General features: G+C 36.1%; 2 protein-coding genes across 2 annotated transcripts; both read right to left on the bottom strand.

Moving 5' to 3' along the window:
- Window positions 1-1,229: 1,229 nt before the first annotated feature.
- LOC132049848 (damage-control phosphatase At2g17340-like) lies at window positions 1,230-12,007 on the bottom strand. The gene is made up of 12 exons (XM_059440803.1): window positions 11,830-12,007; window positions 10,587-10,652; window positions 7,305-7,371; window positions 7,131-7,199; window positions 6,675-6,815; window positions 5,079-5,207; window positions 4,874-4,960; window positions 4,126-4,200; window positions 3,965-4,042; window positions 3,453-3,530; window positions 1,903-1,965; window positions 1,230-1,644 (listed from the first exon to the last, which is right to left on the bottom strand). Exons 1-12 carry the CDS (start codon window positions 11,997-11,999, stop codon window positions 1,564-1,566), a joined length of 1,104 nt encoding a protein of 367 aa, XP_059296786.1. The 5' UTR covers window positions 12,000-12,007; the 3' UTR covers window positions 1,230-1,563.
- A 1,449-nt stretch (window positions 12,008-13,456) lies between these two features.
- On the bottom strand, window positions 13,457-18,555 carry LOC132049847 (protein THYLAKOID ASSEMBLY 8, chloroplastic-like). Its single transcript, XM_059440802.1, has 2 exons — window positions 18,108-18,555; window positions 13,457-13,923 (listed from the first exon to the last, which is right to left on the bottom strand). The coding sequence occupies exons 1-2, from the start codon at window positions 18,423-18,425 to the stop codon at window positions 13,501-13,503; spliced, it is 741 nt and encodes a 246-aa protein (XP_059296785.1). The 5' UTR covers window positions 18,426-18,555; the 3' UTR covers window positions 13,457-13,500.
- Window positions 18,556-22,245: the final 3,690 nt, after the last annotated feature.

Below are 22,245 nucleotides of genomic sequence, written 5' to 3'. Positions count from 1 at the left end.
GCTAAACCGGGTAATTACTTTTCCGAAATCAACATAGAGTGTAAAAATTACCGTAGCTCGCTAAAAGGTTTTAGTGTATTCTTTCAAAGGAAATACTATTCTCACTCGAACCGGAAATATTTGATTAAGAAATTCCCTAGGATGTTATCTCACCATCTTACACTCCCCCACTTTGGACTCACAAGTCACACTAGCCGTGCATCAGTTTCAGCCTCGCTTTGACAAAATAGAAAAGAAATTCTTTAATTTGTTAATAGAGGTACCAAAATAACAAATAATTCTATTAGTTGAGAGAATACATTTTTGAAAAGCAAGGAGGGTAAATGTACTTGTTTAGACATACTTAGTATTTATCAATAGCTAATTTATCAGAATCAAAATTTTCACTGTTCATTATGAATTAATCTAACCTGCCTTGCAAATTAGTATGGATAACAGAGAGTATAGTCACCCCACTAATTGAAATTGCATCCCGTAAGAAGACTTAAGAAAGATTCATTCAAGCGGGTAAGCCTTACCTACAAAAAAAAAATTCCAGCCAACAACCAAGACTTCTGATTAAGAGTGGAAGGACAGTGGCCCGTCCCACCATATTCTTGGAGGTGTCTTATATCTGCATATGTTCAACATCCACATGCGTGATGCGACGGCCAAATTAGGAACCCCCACACCCCCCTTCCCAAAAAAAAACAATTGGGAAACAAGGTGTTTTTGCTTGTTTATGCACTAGAATGCAACTTGATGCCTAATTAATTAATCGAGACATTAAGGTATACATGAACACGTATCAGGAAAAGAATGGCTTACATGCCTGCTCGTGCACTCGAATGCAACTTGTTACAATTTAAAATTAATATATTGCTTATGCAGCTTACTCTTTAGACCTTTTTGAAGAAGGTTCTGACCAACATGTTTTACTTGATCCATAAAGTAGCTTCCTCTCAACTAACAAGGACAGACCAATCACCAGACTGCTCATTCAGTAACTATCATACTGTTAAACCCCTGGATGTAAATCTCTTCCATGGTTCCATCAAATTAATGCAATAGTTAAATGTTTTACAAATTGAATAGCTGTTGTTTTGGAATACTAGGTCCAACTGGCCACACTTGTGCCAGAAAGACTGGGTAAGATCAATTTGCAACCGTGACACCTGCCAGCATTACAGAGGCGGATGTAGAGTTTTGCCTCGAGGTTCATCTAAAACCAGTACTTTTTACGCAAAACATAAAATTTATGTGTAAAAATTTATTGAAATTGCAACAAATAGTAGGTCAGAACCCATAATTTATAAATACAATGAGTTCAATGCTAAGAGCCTTAAAGGTTGAACCCGTAGAATTAGTATTTGCCTGCATAGACACGCCATGGAGGTGCACCTATGCACATGGAAGCAATAACACAGGTGCTTCATTTGCAATCCAACCTTCCAAGAACTTTAAAACATTTTCTGCAACAGAGTTGCAAATAATATCCAATATAGTGATTTGCCAGTCTTCAATTTTGTTGGGTTTGTCTAAAAGTCCACTAGAAAGAACTGAAATAGTTGATAGCTAAACTAATTAACTTGAAGCTTCATTAAATTTGAAGACGCAATCATAAAGCCTTCCTCCAAGAAACTGCGCAACCTCCTGGTGCTTTACCTGTGTTTGAGAAACAAAATATTAAAAATAGGTTAATAACATAATTATAAAAGGGAAGAACTTTGTACAAAGAGGGAAAATCCTCTGAATATAGGGGAGTTTTTAATTTTCTTTTTTGTCCTTCCTTTGGTACCCTCAGCAAGACATAAAGGGCAAAAGGAGAAGGAGAAGTTGGTGGCAGCTTGCTACGGTTGTAAATGAAAGCATGAAGTTGGTGGCGGCTTGCTACGGTTGTAAATGAAAGCATGAATGTATTACCATTCCTATCTTGAGGGAATCACATTTAAATCGAGCATACAGGTTTGTCTCTATTCCACGGCCCTGCAAAGAATTCGAAGAGAAGCTAAAAGTTAGAGAGTGGAAATTTACTAACAATTAAATATGGCTAAGTGATGCGGCTCCATAGAGATATAACCATCTTTCTGCATAGTTATCTTTTTTGTTTAAATCCCAACCCTTTTAGATTAGATTCTATTCTTATCTTTTAATTAGGAATAAAGAGTTTAACTGTCCCAAGAATTTAGCTTAATTTCTTGATTTACAAATAGGCTTTTGATTGGTGGACACTTGACTTTTGAATAATAATCTTATCCATCTCTCTCATTCTCCTTTCTCAAATTTTCTCCCTTCTCCCTTTTCATGCAACATGAGCAGGTAGGAGATTTGTAAATTTACAAACTTCAAAAAGATCTATTCCACTATGATGTCAGAAAATTCAAATGCTCATAAGTTTTTAAACAAAATCACAAATCGGGAAGTTCCAACACGAGGTAGCAGGAGCGGGTAATAGGTGGAAAATCTAAAATAAGAGGCTTTGATCAGTTTATATAAGTTAAAAGAGAAAAAGATTTCCTAAGGAGTGGAGGAAGTGTGTAGTAGCAAAAGTTATGGGAAGCCACGATGATCCATACCCTTCGTCCTGTCACAAAAGTACAGGAGAGAGAAGTGTGAAGTGAGAATTGGCAATTAGAGCCAGGGGACTTGCAGGCTGGGCGAGGGGTTGCAGACACTTATTGCCATCCCTAATCTTTTGATGCAACTCTATCCACTAAGAAAATAGCTACTCACACTTATTAAAAGGAAAAAAAAAAAAAAAAAAACATAGCTGTACACGTCCAAATAGGCAGCTTACAACCAATCTCATTGTGGAGTGAGGTTTGCCAATCAGAGTCTTCCCAAATCTGGCCTTACACACACATTGGCATCATTGCCATCCCTAACTTCTAATGTAACACTGTCCCTAAGAACATAACTATTCACACTTCTCAAAGAAAAAAGAGACATAGCTATTCGCATCCAAAGAGGCAGCCAAATTAATAGGGAAGCGGAAGCTTGCCAGATTCTTTCCACATCTTGCCTTATTCCCCTCAAATTTAATCAATTAGTCCATGCAGCACATGCAGAAAAAGGTTTGATATAGCCGAATCTAAGCCGAAGTACAGCCTGAGTTGAGGGGCAATTAGAAAGAAGAAAACAAAGGGTAGGAGTTAAAATAACACCCATAAGACAAGGTACGAATGAACCACGACAGCTAGCAAAGTACAATAGGCATGCAGAAGAATAGCCCTTGTCATTAGTTCTTTCTAGAGGTCAACAACAAGAGAGAATCATTAAACTCTAACTTTTCATGCCACAGGGGAGATAACAGTCTCCACCAATAACTACAGCAGCAGTATAGAGGAAAATTATTTTCCTCTCGTTATACTGCAGTTTCAGAAGAGCATCGATAGAGAACTTGACAAAAGCTGACATGAAAAGGCCTTCCCAAAGGGATTATACTGCAAAAGAATTGATGGCAAAAGCCTTACCATGCCTTCCAAAATGACTAGGTCAGCATCACTTGCCAAGTATGCCAGCTCCTGAGATACCGTTGTGAGATCAATAACCTGCGACAACATGCATAAATGCATTCAGTAACATAAGCCTGACAGCTGGACCAGCCAGAAATTGCCTTGTCAACCTGACATTCATGCTATTCATCACATGCAACATGGCCCAGCCAAGACAAGCTGGAGAGTGAGCTCAAGGGTTTGGTGCTTATCAAAATTTAGATTGGGTGTGAACCAAAATAAGTTAGCCCTGAATTCTTGTCGCTTGCTTAAAAGTAGGAATTCTCAGTAAGCTAAGTCAGTAATTACGGGCTAAGCAATAGTAGACATGAAATTAGGAGATTAACTGTGAGCCACCATTAACCTCGGGTCAAGAAACCTCAACTGAGAGGGAATCTAAATCTAGAAAAAAGGTTTCCCATCCTCTCTTTGGGGGGTGGGGGAGGACGCTCTGCAGTACGTGAATGATGCCAAAAATGACTGCCACTTACCGGCAAATCATTACCAGAATTGGCAACTAAAAGATTGGATGTGTCAACACCTATGAGCTTCCCATGCTCATCTTTCAACTGTTCATAACAAAACAACATGTTAATACCAAACAAAAGTTGAGAGCCCCAAACCAAAAGTTGGAACATAAAACTTCTATTACCTTAGATATAATCTCTACTAACTCAGGGTAAGTAACATCATTGATAGAAGGTAAGTCATTAGCAGCCAAAACAACCTGGTCAAGGAAAGCAGTAGTTAAATGAGATATGGAAACAGGAAAAACACATTGTTACCAGAAATGCTTTCATATACTACGTATAAGAGCTCAAAACAGCTTAAAATTTTTATCAGCTAACCAATAGGTGGTAGCCAATCTGATGCGCTTCATACTATCATCATGGTGACATATACAGAAAGTGTAACTTATTCTCTGTGGCTTCATACCTATTAAACTAGGGTTTTTCAAGTCCTACAGTTTCTTAGCTTCAGGGGATTGATGAAGTAGAAACAAGACAAGAACAATGATATTCACTATACACAAGGTGTTGCAACTATGACTTATAGACATAAAAGAAACACAAAACCCCAGCTGGAGAATAAACTATTTTCGTTAATATCTCGATGTTGCAAAAAGAGCCAAAAGAGCAATGGAAGAGAATGAAGTTACACACTCAGAAGAGGCAGTCAAAATCCCATCACAGTGATGACTGATGTATACTGCATATTGAACTTGTGCGCACCCATAAAAACCCACAAAGCAAGATCAAAATGCACATAATGGCAGTTCATTCAATGCAATGTAATCAAAGAACAGTCCACCTATTGGTAACCTACTCAATTCAGTTTATTAAACACAAGAAACTTCCAATCTTTACATAAAAGAAAGGACCAGGGACTCCAAAACAAACCTGTGCTCCATGACGAAGTAATTCTCTAGCAAACGGCAAAATACCCAAAATAACATCTGCACCAGAATTATCAACAAATATTACAGCCTGTATAAGAGTAAGGATGTCAGTGAAGGAACAGACATCAAATGTAGTTAGTGCTAGTCAAAGTAAGGATCATTAAACTTGAAGCCCAAATAAAGAAGAAATATGATAAGAAACTCACCTTTTTCCATGTTTTTTTGGTCCATTTGGTAATGAAATTGTCCAAATCATCGATAACCCAGGGTCGAGGGACAAGGTTTTGGCAACTAGCTAGAAAGGACATACCATCCTCTGAAAACAGCTCTGCAAGCTTCAAGAGAGGTCAAAGAAAGTAGACATCAATTACATGATCTTGAAAACCTTAAATCATTTTAGAATTGCTGGCTGTGCAGGACACAAGATTAGGATATCAAAATTAAATCTGGAAGGTTTCAGCTAGTTGGAGTCTGAACAGGTCCTAACAAGATGCTCAGGGATATCATATTTTATGCAATTCACGGAGCTCTCCCTATTCTGCATGTTGTGATATGTTACAAGGACTCAGGTGTGCTTGTCAGACAGAGGAATCTATATAGGCAATTTCAATTTCTAGCAGGTTTTGTGCAAGGATCTTTACTGGGAATCTATGTTTATGTAACACCCGTTTGACATGAGTAGCTTTAGGAAAATGAAGAGTTTAACATAGGTGTTATGCATCAAGTCTCTCAAATAAGAGCAAACATTCCAAATGATGAATCTAAACCATCTGAACAGGCTGATGTACTGGTAAGTTTGAGCCTCATTGTGTTACTGGCAATGACTAAGAACTCTAAAAGATTTCTCTGCTAATTCCAGTTGATTTGCATCTTTTAAAAAGTTTCTAAGCTGAAATTGTAGAGTCCTAAAAATTGGAGAGACAGTGTGAAATGTGATTCAGTAACTATTAGGCTTAAGCATAAGAAGTTGAGAACCATGAGGCAGACAATAATTTTCTGATCCTGGGAGTGAGACAGGCGATAAGGCTTTTAGTTTGTCTGATCCTTCAAACTCATGCAATAAATCCCAAAGAAGGGTACAAGAGTGTCGTCGCAAATATCAATCTTGTTGTAATCTTATGAACAAGAAGGTTGCCCTTTAAGTAGGATCAGTATTGGCTTGGGTGTTGAGCTGCTGACTTTGTGGTGTAACAACCCCTTAAAGCAAAAACATATTAGATAGTATGCGAGGTTGCAGCATATGAAGTAGATTATGAGTATTGTCCAGGAATTGAATAAAGCAGCTGATATTGTAGTGGTGGTATGTCCAGAATGCACTTCTATTCAAGTTACAAAGGTGGCAAGAAAAAGAGAATAATTACTAAGGAACCAATTGAGGAAATATGAACTTGAGCAACTTGACCTTCCACTAGAACTGAAAAACGTCCATTTTTGTGGGCGTTTCTACTTTTGGTATATTTGTGATACAGGCTTTTTTTTTGGCCCAAACAACAACAACATACTCAGTAAAAACCCACTTTTTGCCCAAACATTAATAAAATTCATTAATTTATTAAAAAAAAAAAAAAAAAAAAAAAAACTTTCCACTAGAATCTCGAGATAATTTGGGAATAGCATTGGACGGATATATATAGTCAAAAGTGCTATAGGATAAACCAAATCAGTTGATTGAAAGAGTTTAGTTACCATAACTTGACTTATTTCCAGGGAAAATATACAATCCAAATGACTAATGGTTCAGAATATTAGTGGACTTCATGCAGTGATTGTGAAGAAATCATGGATCAAAAAGCATGGCTTACCTTTGCGGAGCCAAGATCAAATATATTTCCTGCAAAAATTCCTCTGACCAAATTCTCTACTCGCTTGGCTTCATCCTCAATAGCATCATTAAGACATACGACATCCTTAAATAAGGATATAGCCTTTGCATTTTCTTCATCCTAGCGCATTTGAATACACCCAACAATTTAAAGAAGTTAAAACCTGATACTACTTTCTAATGTTGCAGGATAAGGAGCACAAAACAATCTGATGATCTTTAAAGAAGTGGGATTGTTTATTTTGTAAGGTATGTCAACATCTACAAGCAGACAACCCAGATGCATGTTTGCACAGCAGATGCAAAGTTAAGGTCTAACATATCTCTCTTCTGGATGATCCACCATTTTTAAGAAAGATTAACTTCTTTGACCACTTGCAAACAGGAGATTGGAGAGGCAAATTGAGGAATTTAAAATTAGAGAATTCATACTAACCTTGACCTTTTTAAATATGTCTCTGAACCCCACTTCCCTAAGTACTTGCTCTCTAAGGCGACAAAGAAGCTAAAAGAAAACAAAGGAGAAAGCACTTTAGCTTCTTAGCAACAAGAAGAAGTTATCAGGAAACTTAAGAGTCAACAATTCCTAGCTCAATATGGTTGAACTTACAATGCAATCAGGAGGCCCTCCATGACTTTCAGGATCTTTCTTTAGATCCTCAAGTATTCCAGCATACCTATACACCAAAAAAAAAAAAAAGGGTAAAAATGGAAACTGTCATCAATTTTCAATTTGTACATACATATAAACCTCAAACCTTCTAAAACACACGGACACTTGCTCAAGGTATGGTCTCAAGTGACTTATTTTTTTCATCACTTCAATGACAAGTCAAACCCACTTATAATTAGATTAATATGACTATATCCCTACCAATTTCCCTCCAAATAACAACACCAGATTTAGACAAAAGTAACCATGTAACTTGCACAATCATTTTTTTCTTTTATAAAGTAAATATCTTTTTGGATAAGTATTGATGAAGTAAATTTATTTTATTGATCAAAAGAAGATAAATAAGAGCAGGTCGTTTAGAATGGTTTTGTCCATGTACTATGCAAACCTCAAAGTGCATCAGTCTGTAGTATAGGTGGCACACAGATGATTGAAGGTACAAAAAGTGGACGAGATAGGCTTAGAATCACGTGGACAGAAGATGCCCCATAAGACCTAACATATCTCAGCATCAGTGACTTAGTTAAGAATATAACATAAATGGAAACAAAAGATCTATATAAGCAATATCAACTAGTTTGGATCAGCTTAGTTGTTTTTGCACTTACTTTAGGTCTAAGTAGAGAAATGTGAGATTTAAAGGAACTTCTAGTTTTATAGACCTCTAATTTTCCTTAAAATGCAAATTATTTACCAGTACCAAAAGAAATATGTCCGACTAATGCGAAGAAAATACAGAAGATTCATATAACCAACCCCAACTAGTTTGAGATTGAGTTGTCGTTGTTGATTGGAAAGGAAAGATCTCGCATATAATACATAGAGTAATAGAGAATCTTGTATAAATGATTCTCTGCTGGTAACACCCACTCTTCTATTCTAACTAATAAATCTTAGGGTACTGTAATCCATCCCGCACTTCCCATGGCAAGAATAATTTTGCACACCTTTCTTTAGCACACTTTAAATGGTTGACCACAGTATTGCTTCCATGTATGTTTCTCAGGACCAACTTACTCCTGCTATATCCTCCCAACAAACCCACCTGGATTATGTTTCTTTTATTCAAGTTATTCATTCTGCTCTGATTTCATAAGCATAACTTTGACACCCATGATTTTTCTGAAAAAGGTAGCATATTATTCATCAGCACAAAGGTTGTGCTGGCCACTGTGATTTACCCAAGACAAGCCTAAGTACATTTCACAAGGCTTCCAAAAATTCAAAGATGGATTCAGCATCCTCTATAATCTTCGCACCCAAAATGTAAATTCAAGATACAATTAATCGTGACTTTCTGAATGGAATTACTCTTGTCTCCAAAGCATCTGCTATTCCTTTCCCTCCAGTTGGTCCACCAGATACAAGTAGGTATGGCCCTCCACCATTTCTTCTGCCTGACATTCCTTCCAGCATAGTCCCAAGCTATCAGCAATTCGAAAGCGTTCCCAAGCATTAACCATTTCAGGTTTGCCAGAGTCAAGAACAGTTGCCACAGTTGGGAAGTATATACACAATGGATAAATAGATGACTACTATTTCTTCTTTGGCTTTGCATAGGAAACATCTAGATCTCAACTGTACACCCATTTTCTGAGGTTTCATGAGTTAAATATGCCTTTCTTACCACTAACCATGTAACAGTAAAACAGCTCATTTTGTAAGGAGCTTTGGCCTTCCAGATCTGCTTCCAGGGCCAAGTGATAGCCTGTTGTCCCACATCACCAAAATAAGCAGATGCACTCCTAACTCTGTACAACTTCTTCCCTCTGCCTTTCCATATCATGACATCTTCATTTTCAATTGATACCTCTCACCCCTTTGACCTCCATGATTAACATTCCCAATTGTCTCCCTCTCATCTGTCCTCTTCCTCTTCTTCACGTCTCATTTCCCTTGTAAGTGTTGTGAAAGTCTGGCTCGAGGGGACTTGTAAGCTCTAAGGTTAGGTGCAACATAAGATGGGCTAATGGCTTCACTTAGTAGGCATTCTTTAATATATGCACGAAAATTGCTGAAGCATATGCCTCATCACACATATGGGCTCTGTCTACAAAAGCAACTAAAGAATGGATATAGTTGGCACAAAGATACATTAATTGTTAATTGAGCAATTGTTTGATTGAAATGTTAGTAACTGGAAAAATGAAATTAGGGATTTATTATAAAGAAACTACTCTGGGAACCTATATAAGAAACTTCAAATACATCTTTGCATATCGATCAGAAACTTGAAGCAATTCTTTAACTTGATTGACATCTTAATTCTCGGTTTTTTATTTGTCACATTAATTGTTAATTGAGCAATTGTTTGATTGAAATGTTAGTAACTGGAAAAAGGAAATTAGGGATTTATTATAAAGAAATTAGTCTGGGAACCTATATAAGAAACTTCAAATACATCGTACAGTAGAGATGGGATATCTTTAGATTGTTCTACAGGGTTTTTGCTAAGTCTGCTTCATGTTTTGTTCGAAGCAGCTTTTTGCCCATCTGTAACCTTGCATCTTCTTGATGCTTTACTAATGAAATTTTATTACTTTACCAAAAAAAAAAAAGAAACTTCAAATACATCTTTGCATATCGATCAGAAACTTGAAGCAATTCTTTAACTTGATTCACATCTTAATGGTCGGTTTTTTATTTGTCAATTCTAGTGTCTATATAATTTTTATGTGTGTTTGTAGTTAGTCTTCCTTGCATTACATTTATTTTAATTTTTCTACTTACGCCTTTAATCACTAAATCTTGTGCTTGGCAGTTCTAATGTGCATTTTGCCTTTGATAACACTGCATTAGTTCAATGTTGCATTATTTAACACGACCAAACTTGAAAAGTACAAAGAAGAGAGGAAGAAAATGTAACGTTACATGAGAAAAAAGGTCTACAAAGAAGAGAGGAAGAAAATGTAACGTTACATGAGAAAAAAGGTCTACTACTTAGCCCGCTAGCTGCTCCCCACATCCTTTTCAGCACTCTGTACTTAAGCTGGCTTGTTGGATAAACAGAAAATGAAAGAATAGAATAAAAACAACTTTCTTTCACCACACCGTACTTAAGCTTAACACTAGGAAACTAGTTCTTCTATTTTAGTTTCCTTAGTACCCACCACTTCCCTCCTCTAACAAAGGGAATGAAAGAGAACAACTTTTTATCTATACATTAACCAACCTAAAACGTGAAGCAAGGGATAATAGGAAAATACAGAATGGTACCTCTGAGCAAACTTTTCAGCTCGCACAGGAGCATCTGGAACAGTGTCATCACTCTCCGCCCTCTTCCTGCATTTATTAACAAAAAATAAGAAATTTGATGGGTAATCCAAAGAAGGACCAAAACGCTGCGCCACACCCTGATACTCCCTCCGCCCATTTTTACACGTCAATGTTTGACTTGGCACACAACAAAATGGCAATTTTACTATATCACCCTAATTATTATAAATCATCTAATAATTGAAATCAATCAAACATACTTTAAAAGTTGTGCAGCCACTAACAACTCCTTGAAGTTTCTAACCCAATAATTAATAATAATGGTAAAAATAGGTATAAAATGATAAATTATCTCTTGATTTTTCAAATTGGACAAGTAAAAGTGGACATCTATTTTTGGTATACTTGACAAGTAAAAATTGACGAGGGGAGTACCAATTTGGCCATAGATTTAGGATCAGATTTTGAAAATTTATCCTCAAACATCTGTTTGGCGATGAAATTTGATCAGATTTTGAAAATTTATCTTCACAATATTTTCAAGTTCTAACAACCAGTTTTTGGGAGAAATTTCACTTCCACTCACAAAACTTGAGATTGTTTCCAAATAAAATGCATGTCCAAATACAACTTCAAGTTCCAAAAATCACAACTTCAAAAACTCAAATTTTCAATTTCAATATTTATGGCCAAATGGACGCCAACCTCTAAAGACAGAGTAATTCCAATGCAGTACAATCAAATAAACGAATTATTTAAACTTTAGCTCGATAAGTGATTGTATCCAAAAGGCACGATCGACACATCATTTCTCGAATCTACAACTAGAGATGGAGAACAAATAATGCAGAACTCTAATTCGAACAGAGAAAAAAAAAAAGTACCTAAAAGAAGGGATGGAATTCAAAAAGAGGTGGATCTAGGAAAGCTCAGTGGGAGTTGGAAACCTCAAGGAATTGTTAGTGGTTGCACTACTTTTAAAGTATATTTGAATGATTTAGATGATTCACAATAATTAGGGGTGATATACTAAAATCGACATTTTATTCATTGCTCGAATGTGCCAAGTCAATACTGGACAAGTAAAAAATAGATGGACGGAGAGTCAATCGTTTAATTCAAACGCAGCATAATCACATAATCACGAATTATTTCAGGCAATAGTTAGCCTGACTCTTATATCCAAAAGGTATGATCGACACATCAAAAATAGTGCAGAACTGTAATTCAAAACAAAAGTTACCTAAAAGAAGGGATGGAATTCATAAAGAGATCGATCCAAGAAAGCTCAGTGGGAGTTGGTTTGTTGGGATTATCGGAAGGGAACCTGTAAGGAATGGTACATGCCCTGTAATTTGATTCAATTGGTGTCATCAACAATGGGAACGGCACCAATTCGCCTGAGCTCTCCATTTTCTTGCCTCACTTCTCTCTACTTGAATGCTAAAATAAAATAGTGAGACAAGTCTATTCATTAATTTGATAACCAAGGATTTTTAATTATACACACTACTCCCTCTGTTCAATATAAGTGTCCGCCGAAGAATTTAATTATTTTCTTCCAAGTCTAATCCTATCTAGATAAGTGAATTTTCTTGTCCAGTATTCTATAAATAAATTTTTACTTTTACTTATCACTTTTAGCATATTAGAATAAGACAATTTATTTTTTTCTATTTTACCCATCGTATTAAGTACTCATTTCAAATCATTTTTTTAAATACTTTAAAAATATTTACCAATTAATATGAGTATCATGATAAATTAAGCATTTCATTTGTTATTTTTAAGGGTGTGGAAAGTCCATAGTGGATAATTAAAGTGAACAGAAGGAGTATTAACTAGGTCATATTTAATTAAGGATAGTTTAGTCGAATTTTTTTTTTTTTTTTTTTTTGAAGAAATTTGTATTTTCTTAAGAGGTGTGCTAAAATTTAAACAAACACTTATTTTGAACCGGAGGGAATACTTTGATAAGGAAGAATTTAAATATATACACTAATAATCATGTAAAGAAATTCTATACTATTTTTATTTGTAATATTAAATTAATTACTATATTTACTGTATTAGTAATTGGTACTTATTAAATTTTCATTTGTAATTACTTAATAAGTGATTGCATATGATTTGTAAACCAGTGCATAGAACTTACTGCCTATAAGGAATAGAAAGTAGAATAAGGATACATGTATTTATATTAACTCAAAAAAGGGAAGTGTTTGAAGATAAACATACTTAAAATATAATAATCCAAATGTTATTATCTGTATGTATAATAATCTTTATATATTATTATTTACGTATAATAATGCTTGTAGTATTATTCATCACACAATTCCTTATATTTTTTATGTGAATTTTGTATTGTCTTGGTCAGTTCGCATGTATTTTTAGGATTTAAGCGATTGCGTAATTTCAGTCTTTCTTAAATATGTGCAACTTTACTATATGTTAAACTTGTCTAATATTATCCCTGGCATTATCCAGAAAGGAATCATGCCATGGAAAAATCCTTGGTAGGGAGCGCTTCCCCCCGAATAGGGCCCTACGGGGCGCGAATCCAAATATAGTCGGGCTTCAATGCGGATATCGGACACCAGGTGGCAAAAAAAAAAAAAAAAAAGGAATCATGCCTTTAAGTTGAGATTGTATTCAAAATGCACTTACCGGTTACCATTAAAAAAAGCTATTGTGAAACAGTAATTTCTGTGACAATGAGAAAAGGCAAGGGGATTGTTGATACGTGGAACAGATTTGCCTAGTCAAGTATATTGGTGCAATTCATCTAAAAGAAAAGTCATTTTAGGTGCAGTTCAACTCTAGACAACAAACCATAATAAAATCAAAAGACCAACGTAAACACGATAAATAATCAAATAGCCTTTTCATCATATCATATATTGACCACAGATTAAATGGTTGAATACATTTGCTTTAGTCTTGGTACCTCCTCTTCAGTCTCATCTAGGAAATCTGGGGACTGACCATAATACTTCTCTGCTTCCTGCCTTACAAAAGCTGAAAGATCCGTTTCTTCATTCGATTTCAAACCATTTATCAAAAGTTTAAAGGTCAACTTATCGGGATCACATCCTCTCAACTTCATCAAGTAAAAGACTTCTAGTGCAAGCCTCGTAAGATTAAATTTCATTAAGCTTTCCAACAATGCGTAAAAGCCCTCAGCGTCAGGTTCTAAACTACTTTCCATTTTCAATCCCATGATAAGACAGTTGATATCTTCAAGCAATCCATTGCTTCCCAAACAGGACACCATTTCAGCATACAGTTTGAGTCGCGGCCTATACGATATCTCCTGCTGAACTTCCTCGAAAACCTGTATCAGGGCATCCATAATAATTAGGAACTGCCAACACTGAGGTAATCAATAAACAATTGATGAATCCAGAAGTGCAAAACAAGTGTGATGTAACAGTTCCAAAAATGACTAAACGTCACCAAAACTTTGTTCATTAGAATGTCCAATCTTTTTGACAGTCTTTTCAATCAAAAACTCCACCGGAAACTACCAATCAAAGCATAACTTGAGTAAAAGAAAGAGAAAAAAAAAAGGATAGCTGAGCTAGAAAGTAGATAAGATCAGGAAAAATATAACATGAAAAGGTTTGTCATGCTTATCTCCACTCTAATTTGCTACAAGAAGGATCTCCCTCTAGGATGACATGAAATAAGTCTCTGAAAACATAGCATAAATGAAACTCATGCCATCTTGCAGGAATGAGAAGACTGGATCACGGGTTTTTTTTTTAATAGGTGAAGTCTTTAGTAAACTGATACCAAGATGTGGTACAGCAACAGGTAAAAAACAAGATAGCAACATCCCCACCAATCACACTACATGTTTCCCCCCAAAAGATACAGGAAACCCAAATATTGATCCGTCCTATCTAGAGTACTACTATAACACCAAAAATATAAATTTTGTGATACATATATTTTTTACTCTAGCAACCTGCAGCCTCTTTCCCTTAAAGCGTGTCTTGTTTCTTTCCAACCAAACTGTCCATACTATACAAATGAGAATAGTCCTCCGCATGTTTAACTCTTTGAGCTTGCCAAACTCCAAAAGGCTATTAATCTTCTATGGTATAACCAGAGATACACCGGTAATATTAAGGAAAAGTTCCCAGCATTGGCTTGAAAATCTGCAATGTAGAAATAAATGCTTCGCTATTTCCTGCTCATTGTTGGAAAAAAAAAAAAAAAAAAAAAAAAAAGAACAACACCTGCTACACAAAAAGAAGCATCTCCTTTGTATAATGATCTGAATTAAACAAGCATCCCTAGCTATTATCTAACCAAAACAGGCTGCTTTAACAGGTGCCTTGGCTTTCCAAATCATTTTCCAAGGCTAATTGGACATCCCCTGACTATCCTGTTGCACTAACATTCTATAGCAATTATTGACTGAGAATTGTGTATCCCTTCTATACACACAAATTAACCTGTCTACCTTGTCCATAACAACTAGGCATGAGTTCAACTACTGAAGCATTTAGCAGAAACTATCGAATTCCCAGTCATTTAAATTCTTAATATTCCAGCCTGAGTTTGGACAAAAGTCTATAATTGAATCTTTCCTTGTACACAACACAGCTGAAGAGATCTGGAAATTTACTCTTGAGACTCTTATCTCCATTCCAAACATCTAACTAAAATTTGATTCTAGCACCTTTACCAACCTACAGTCTTGTGTGTTGCGAGAACTCATCCCACTCTCCACTTTATTTCTTTTTCAGATTCCCTCATAAAGTTTCAGCTGTGCAGGATTTTGTCTCCAACCCTGCTTTTCACCATAGATGGCATCTAACATTTTTAGCCACACTTCCTCACTACCCCCATTATATCTCCATAGCCATTTAAAGAGCAAGGTTTTACTCCCTAATTTCAGATTCCTCACTCCTAAACCTCCTGTTTTCTTGAGTCCAGTAACCACCTGCCACTTGGCCATGTGAGTTTTCCTTTTGTTTGCATTCTCATCCCATAATATTGTTCTAGCGGAATCCAATTTTCTTTCTACTGCCGCGCAGACATACTAAATAAAGACATAGTATAAGTCGGAATTCCTTCCAGTAAACTATTGATCAGAGTAAGCGTACCCCCAAAAGACAAAGTACAGCTTTTTCCAAAGGGTTAGCTTCTTACTGCACCTGTCAATAACTCCCTGCCATATGCTTCTACCCGTTCTCTTCACCCCTAATGGAAGTTCCAAATAGGTAGCGGGAAATTTTTCTACTCTGAAACCAAGGATATCTGCCAGTCCGCACATCTTTCAAATACCTGGTCCCTCTATCACTCTAAGAAAACCCAAAAACCTCTAGAAGAAGAAGAACTGTAGTACATCTGCACCTCTGCACTCTCCGAACAAAGATAACCTAAACAAAATGTAGAAATTGAAAAAACGCAAATGGAATTAAACATAAAGACCAAGAAGTCTAATCAAGTACATAACGTAAAGTTAGGCGAAACAATGGAGTTATGAGTTAAATGTAAGAAGTCACAGCATGTGGACAGTCATTGAACATAAGTTCGAGAATATTGTAGAACCCATAGAATATTATGTAGAATGTTCATATTCCATAGATTATCATGTCGAATATACCTTAGGAAAAAAACTTCCTATATAAGTTCCTTTAAACGTTGTTGACCAATTCACTTGTATCACACGATATCAGAGCCTCAGTTAAATAAAAAAGTAGCGGCCTAAGGTCGTCTGTCTAGCCAAAGTGTTTTTTCTTTTGCTTGTAATAGTTTTTTGCTTTTATCTTTTTGGTGGCGTTCCTGATGATACCATCTTTCTACACTCCTCCTTAGCATAGGTCCTGATGTCTTCAGCTGCATAAGCTAGCTTGTCAAGTCAGCAATTCAGAATTGTCGAGAGATAATGTCATTGGTCCAAGTCAACAAACTTGTCAGGTTATAACTCTACACCTAACTAGTTAACTTAGCAATCTATTTCAATTGACCTTTTAAGTCAACAGCCATAGTTATCCAGCTAGAATCGAGCCAACTGTGACGACAATATCAACAGTCATGTCAGCTGCCACAGCCCTTTCAAGTTAGCGCCGTGCGTAGCCAGTAATCATTAACCAAGCTGGTAGTATCTTATCATTACTAGTGACATAATCAATTTAGCATCACGTGTGTCCCCAAAGTTAACCATGTCTCATGAATTCATGATAACACCATGACCTAGATAGTTTTTCTTCACAGCGGCAGCAAAAGTTAAAACTCAGTTCTACATACTGCACTCAGTTTTACTCTGATTTTCAAACTCAGATAATTTCACCACCTTAAGTTTTAGGGAAATTGTTGAATCAACTCATAAAACGTTCTCTCTTCTTTCTTCTTTTTTTACATGTCCGATTTTGCCAAATTGATCTATCTGTGAACCCAAACTCAATAACTGGACATTAGTGTCCTGAAAGAAGAAATGCCTGCCTTCCATATCTGAGCAAGTATCTTGAAAAGTCTATAATATTCAGGCCCTACTGTTCCAGTTCAAATTTGTGAGCTTCATTGAGAATAGTCAAACATCTTCCTACAATTTTCCTCTCCAAAAATAATCCTCCTTACTAACTGGGAAACTCCAATTCGTTCAGTTTCATCTTACCTCTCTACCTTGACCTGCCAGGACTCTTTGAAGTACACTTTATTAATTCTCCACCCACCTGATCTCTAATAAAGCTTGAACTTCCTCTTTGGAACTTTTTTTATGCATTACCCCAATTGCTTGCTTAGTTTTCCGAACACTCCTTTTACCATTTTGACACTTATGCTTTAGTAAGCGATATCTAATTCCATTGCATGTTGAAGGCAGCGGTGGAACTACAAGGGTGCCAGGGGGGTCAACTGAACCCCCTTCGTCGGAAAACTACACTATATATATAAGGTCAATTTGATTATATGTGTATAACTATTAAGTTTTGAATCGCCTTAACACAATATGAGCTTAAGCTCAGCGGCCGTTTAGCCCAATGTTGCGGATCCGAAACTTGCTGGAGACATTCTTTTTTACTTTTTCCAATCCCCCTGTCAAAAGTCCTGATTCCGCCCCTCGTTGGAGGCAAATCATTACTACAGTGGATATAGCAATTGGGGCTCTCAATTTTTCTTTTTCTTTTTTTACTTTCAGTTGGGAGATTACTTAAACGATATGTGAATTCCGAGGAGTCACTAATTACAACATCGTTAATGCCTAGTGGTCAAAAACACATCCTAGCTATCATTTTTTCGCGAGTTTCCTACCTAAACTATCAGGTGTACAAGTTTCCTACACCAACTATTTGTCAGAACACACCAAAATTATTAGTTGTTCACTTTTTCTATTTATATCATTTAGGTAGAAAACTCACGCACCTGATAGTTCAGGTAGAAAATTCACGAAAAAGTGATAGTTCAGGTGTGTTTTGGGACCATTATCTCTAAAACTAGAAATTCTAGAAACAAAATATTTGTGGATTGAACAACTAAGCAAGAGAATAATAAATCCGGACTAACCTTGAGAGCTAAGGGGCACTGATTCTGTCGAAGGAGTTCACGTAGAACAGCTATCATATCACTCTTAAGCAAACGCTTAACCTTACCATTAAACACCATTTCCACCGCCACGTCATCGTTTTTGTTTGCCACCCTCTTCAATGCCTGAACAGCTTGAATTGCTTCAATACTTAAGTTCCTCCCCTTCTGCAACGGCTTTCTATTTTTGCTCCTATCTCTCATACTAATTCTCATATTTTGACCATATTTAGACCCAAACCTAGAAGCTATCGAACTGAATAATACGTGAATCCCTGTGTCAAGACAACAGCTATTCATAATGCTCTCTCTGGTCGTGTCCTAAATGCTGTGTTTGAAATAATAGGTGTTATATATGGACAGTTCAAGCAAGAAATCTATTGTGACAAAACTTACGGCTCAGAATTGATAATGAACAAAAGGTGGTTTTTTTTTTTTGTTTGGGTACATTGGAAAGTTGATTAAATAAACGGAAAAGGGCCAAGTATACCCCAGTAGTATGAGAAGAGGTTTAAACATAACCCTCGTTATATTTTGGGTTTAAATATACTTCTATCATTATACTATTAATTTAAATATATTCTTTCTCTATTAAGTTTTATCCAAGATGACATTCATTCACCATAAAGATGAGATTTGATGGGTGAATATCACTGTATACCACCAAAGACCTAACCTATTTTGCTTCTTCTTTATGTTTTCTTTCCACCACTTAAAATTTCCTTTCCCCACCACCATTATCACTAAAATTTAATAATCAAGGTTGTTAAATATTTGATGGAACAATGACAATCACTTTTGGAGTGTTTGGCAAAATAGAAAAATGTTTAAAATAAGTTAAAGATTGATAAGTCATAAGTCAAAAGCAAAAAGTTGAAAAACCCAGTCTTATTGCTTTTTAGCTTAAAGCTACTTAATTTTGACCAAATATATTACTTTTTTATCCCTTATACTTTCTTATAACTTCTAAAATATCTGCTACGTAGTCCAAAATCTCTTACCCCCCCCCCCCCCCTCTTCTTCTTCTTCTACTTTTTCATTCATTAATACGGAAGCATTCTTCGTTTTGTGTTCTCGTCATTGAAACTTTTTTCTACTTGATTGTCTCATTTAACTGGAAAAACAATGAGCAAGCAGTTAACCTTCAACTTTGGTATTAATAATTCTCTACCTCATGCATGTAATAATTTTAACCAAAAAACAAAAAAAAAAAGGTCAATGTCACTGAAGTCATTGAGCTTTTAATATATTACACTGAAATTATAAATAAATTAATTATAATTTGTTATTTCAGTTAATAATTTTTGTTTAGTTAAAAAATAACTATAAGCAATTTTACAATTTAAATTGAATTGAGATGTAAATTAAAATTTTGCAATAATCCATTTAGTTTTTGTGTTACCATGTTTTTTAACGTCATTTCAGTCATTTTTACAGAAAGAGTGCATATCTAACACTTCTATCTAAAAGGCTGCTTTAGATAAAATCAGCTCAAGCACTTAAAAAGTGCTTTTCAATACTTGGTGTTTAAAGGCTGCTTTTTTTAAGTCAATCCAAACGAACTCTATGTCTTAATCATCGGTATCCGAACAAAAGCTTCAATATCATTAAGATGGTATTTGCATTTAATAATTTTTACTACCACTGTCCATAAGCACTAGCTCCACCCCCACACCATCGCTTTACCCACCACCCACTCCCACTCCCACACCACCCTTTACCCCATCCCACCCCACCCCACTCCACCTTTACTAACCATCTTCCTCATCACAACCACAATCATTGACAACAACCACCATCGCCGCCAATCACCACCACCGCTATCAACCATCTCTCATATCAACCACCACTAACAACCACTATTGTCAGTCACCACCACACCTACTACCTTTTTATTCTAATTATATTAAATGTCACTATTGCTGCCATTACCATCAAGCACTACCACCACTGTGGTCAATCCTTACTACCAACCATCTCTACCATCATAGCTATGTAATGGCCAATTACTACCACCACCCATTTTTAACACCACCACCAACACCGTTAATTACTAACTTTAACCAACTCCACTATCACAAACATTACTAATCGCCATCATCGCATACCTAACTCCAACTGGGCTCCACCATCACAATTATCACCTCCACCATTATTTGCCACTAGCATCAACCATCACGACCACCACTATTTGTATGAAACATCTCTACTATCACTAGTGAACATAAATGTTTCATATTTTTATCAAATAATAATTTTATTTTATTAAATTTATAATTATTTTCTATTTAGTTACTTTTTATTTGAATTATATGTTTATTATGTTTAAATAACTACATTATGCATATTCAAATGTTGAAAAACAAATGTACTTAATTACCGTTGTTCAAATCTGTAAACAACATCTTAATTATTCTGGGACAGGCAATCGTATCTCGTACGCCTTAATCATAACGAAACCAAAATGAGGCATTAAAATGATCTTCAATTGAAGTCCTAAGGAGGATGACACTCTATGTCCTCGTCTATGAGAAGCTTGACAACAAGTAGGTAGTCTGTTTCTACTTTCAGTGGAGATTGTTCATGCTCAGATTGTTTGAAAGTATGTTGAAATCGTTTGTACTGGAACATGAAGACCGTTCATGCCGAGTATATGGACCTCGCGAGTCCTCCATGGGTCACGTCTCCCTCCGGGCGAAGATCGTCGTCGGCCGGCCGAGCCGGCCATATAACGCGGTCACATGGGTCGGTCGTATGCCGGCCATAGTTAGCGGGCTTGGCTGGCCGGCGGAAAGGGCGGTGTCTCGCCCGGCCTTACCCGGTAGGTACATAGGGCTGGCGGCATGATTTTAGTTAGCTGGCCTAAAATTTTTAATTAATTTAAAAAATTATAATACTAAAATTTATTGAGTTTGATACTTTAAAATATAGCCGTTGTCAACTTTATTTTAATCATCAAGTTCCTTAAATTATACTTTGCCATTTTTGATTTATAAATACCATTCATTCTTCTCCATATTGTCTCACAATTCCCTACTTTCCTCTTTCCCTAAATTTCCTACTCATCTAAATCTCTCTCTCGTCTCTCTCTTCCAATTTCCAAGTTCAAATTTCAAAATTTAAATTTAATGGATAATGATAATCCTCCACCTCCTCCTCCAATCCGAATATCAATTTCCAAGTCCTGTGGTTGCATTTTTGAGCGAGTAGAGAGGAACATGTTAAATGTCAACATTGTGGTCACAATATATCTCCATAAGTCCGAACCGGTTTGGGGGTACCGGTCCGTTACGTAGGCACTTGGACAAAAGGCACAAAATTGAACTTTTAAGTTTATCTTCTAAATTTCTCCATCGATGCTAGCGTTTTGAACTTTCATTTGTAATAAGTTAACCGTTCAAGTTTGTGTGTTTTGAATTTTTAATGTTATCAATTTAAGTTTGAATTTTATTTTAAATTACTTATGTAGTCTTGTATCACATTCTCAACTTTTTATAATTTTTAGCACTTGAATAGCCATTGGGAATCTTCATTCCAATAACATATTCAAGATAAACACAAATAGACCATTAACATATATAAGATATACACAAATATACCACTTAAATAATTTATTAAAAAAATTAATTAAGTGGGCACGGCCGAGCTCCCTGGAGCAAGGCTTCTAACCCGGGTCGGGCTAGCGGGCTAAATGGCATGTCCGCCCATTTAATTTTTCCACTAGCCCAGCCCACCACCCTCTTACCGGGTTGGGGGGCCAGGCCGATTATGGGCCGGGTTTGGTGGGCCGGTCCAGGGCCGACCCGACCCAATTGACAGGCTTACCTACAGTCCCGTGGAGTTCCGCGTATATACAAGTTTTGGATAGTGAATTGCATGGCATTGCATCGCATTGCGTTGCGTGGGACTCTTCTTAATTATTTGATTATTTGCTTACTTTATAATTTTATCCTTTTACTTTACCTTTTACTTGATTTCCCCCCCCGTTAAAGAATGGTACTTACGTTAGGTGGGATTCAAAAAAAAGACTTTTTTTTTAAAAACCCCAAAACCTTTTCTTTATTCTTTTTCGATCTATGATATTTTCCATTAAAGTCTTTCCCCTACCATACTACACTTC

The sequence above is a fragment of the Lycium ferocissimum genome, chromosome 3 (genome assembly GCF_029784015.1).
Source record: "Lycium ferocissimum isolate CSIRO_LF1 chromosome 3, AGI_CSIRO_Lferr_CH_V1, whole genome shotgun sequence".
Lineage (NCBI taxonomy): Eukaryota > Viridiplantae > Streptophyta > Magnoliopsida > Solanales > Solanaceae > Lycium > Lycium ferocissimum.
This window is presented reverse-complemented; position numbering and strand designations above follow the sequence as displayed.

Excerpts from the sequence above, each read along its gene's own strand:
- LOC132049847 (XM_059440802.1), bottom strand. The coding sequence starts at position 18,425 with ATGAATAGCTGTTGTCTTGACACAGGGATTCACGTATTATTCAGTTCG. Across the intron at positions 13,924-18,107 it reads AGTGCCCCTTAGCTCTCAAG|GTTTTCGAGGAAGTTCAGCA; the intron begins GTTAGTCCGGAT and ends GCCCTGATACAG.
- LOC132049848 (XM_059440803.1), bottom strand. The coding sequence starts at position 11,999 with ATGGAGAGCTCAGGCGAATTGGTGCCGTTCCCATTGTTGATGACACCA. Across the intron at positions 4,961-5,078 it reads CCAAAAAAACATGGAAAAAG|GCTGTAATATTTGTTGATAA; the intron begins GTGAGTTTCTTA and ends ACTCTTATACAG. Across the intron at positions 4,201-4,873 it reads TACTTCGTCATGGAGCACAG|GTTGTTTTGGCTGCTAATGA; the intron begins GTTTGTTTTGGA and ends TTCCTTGACCAG.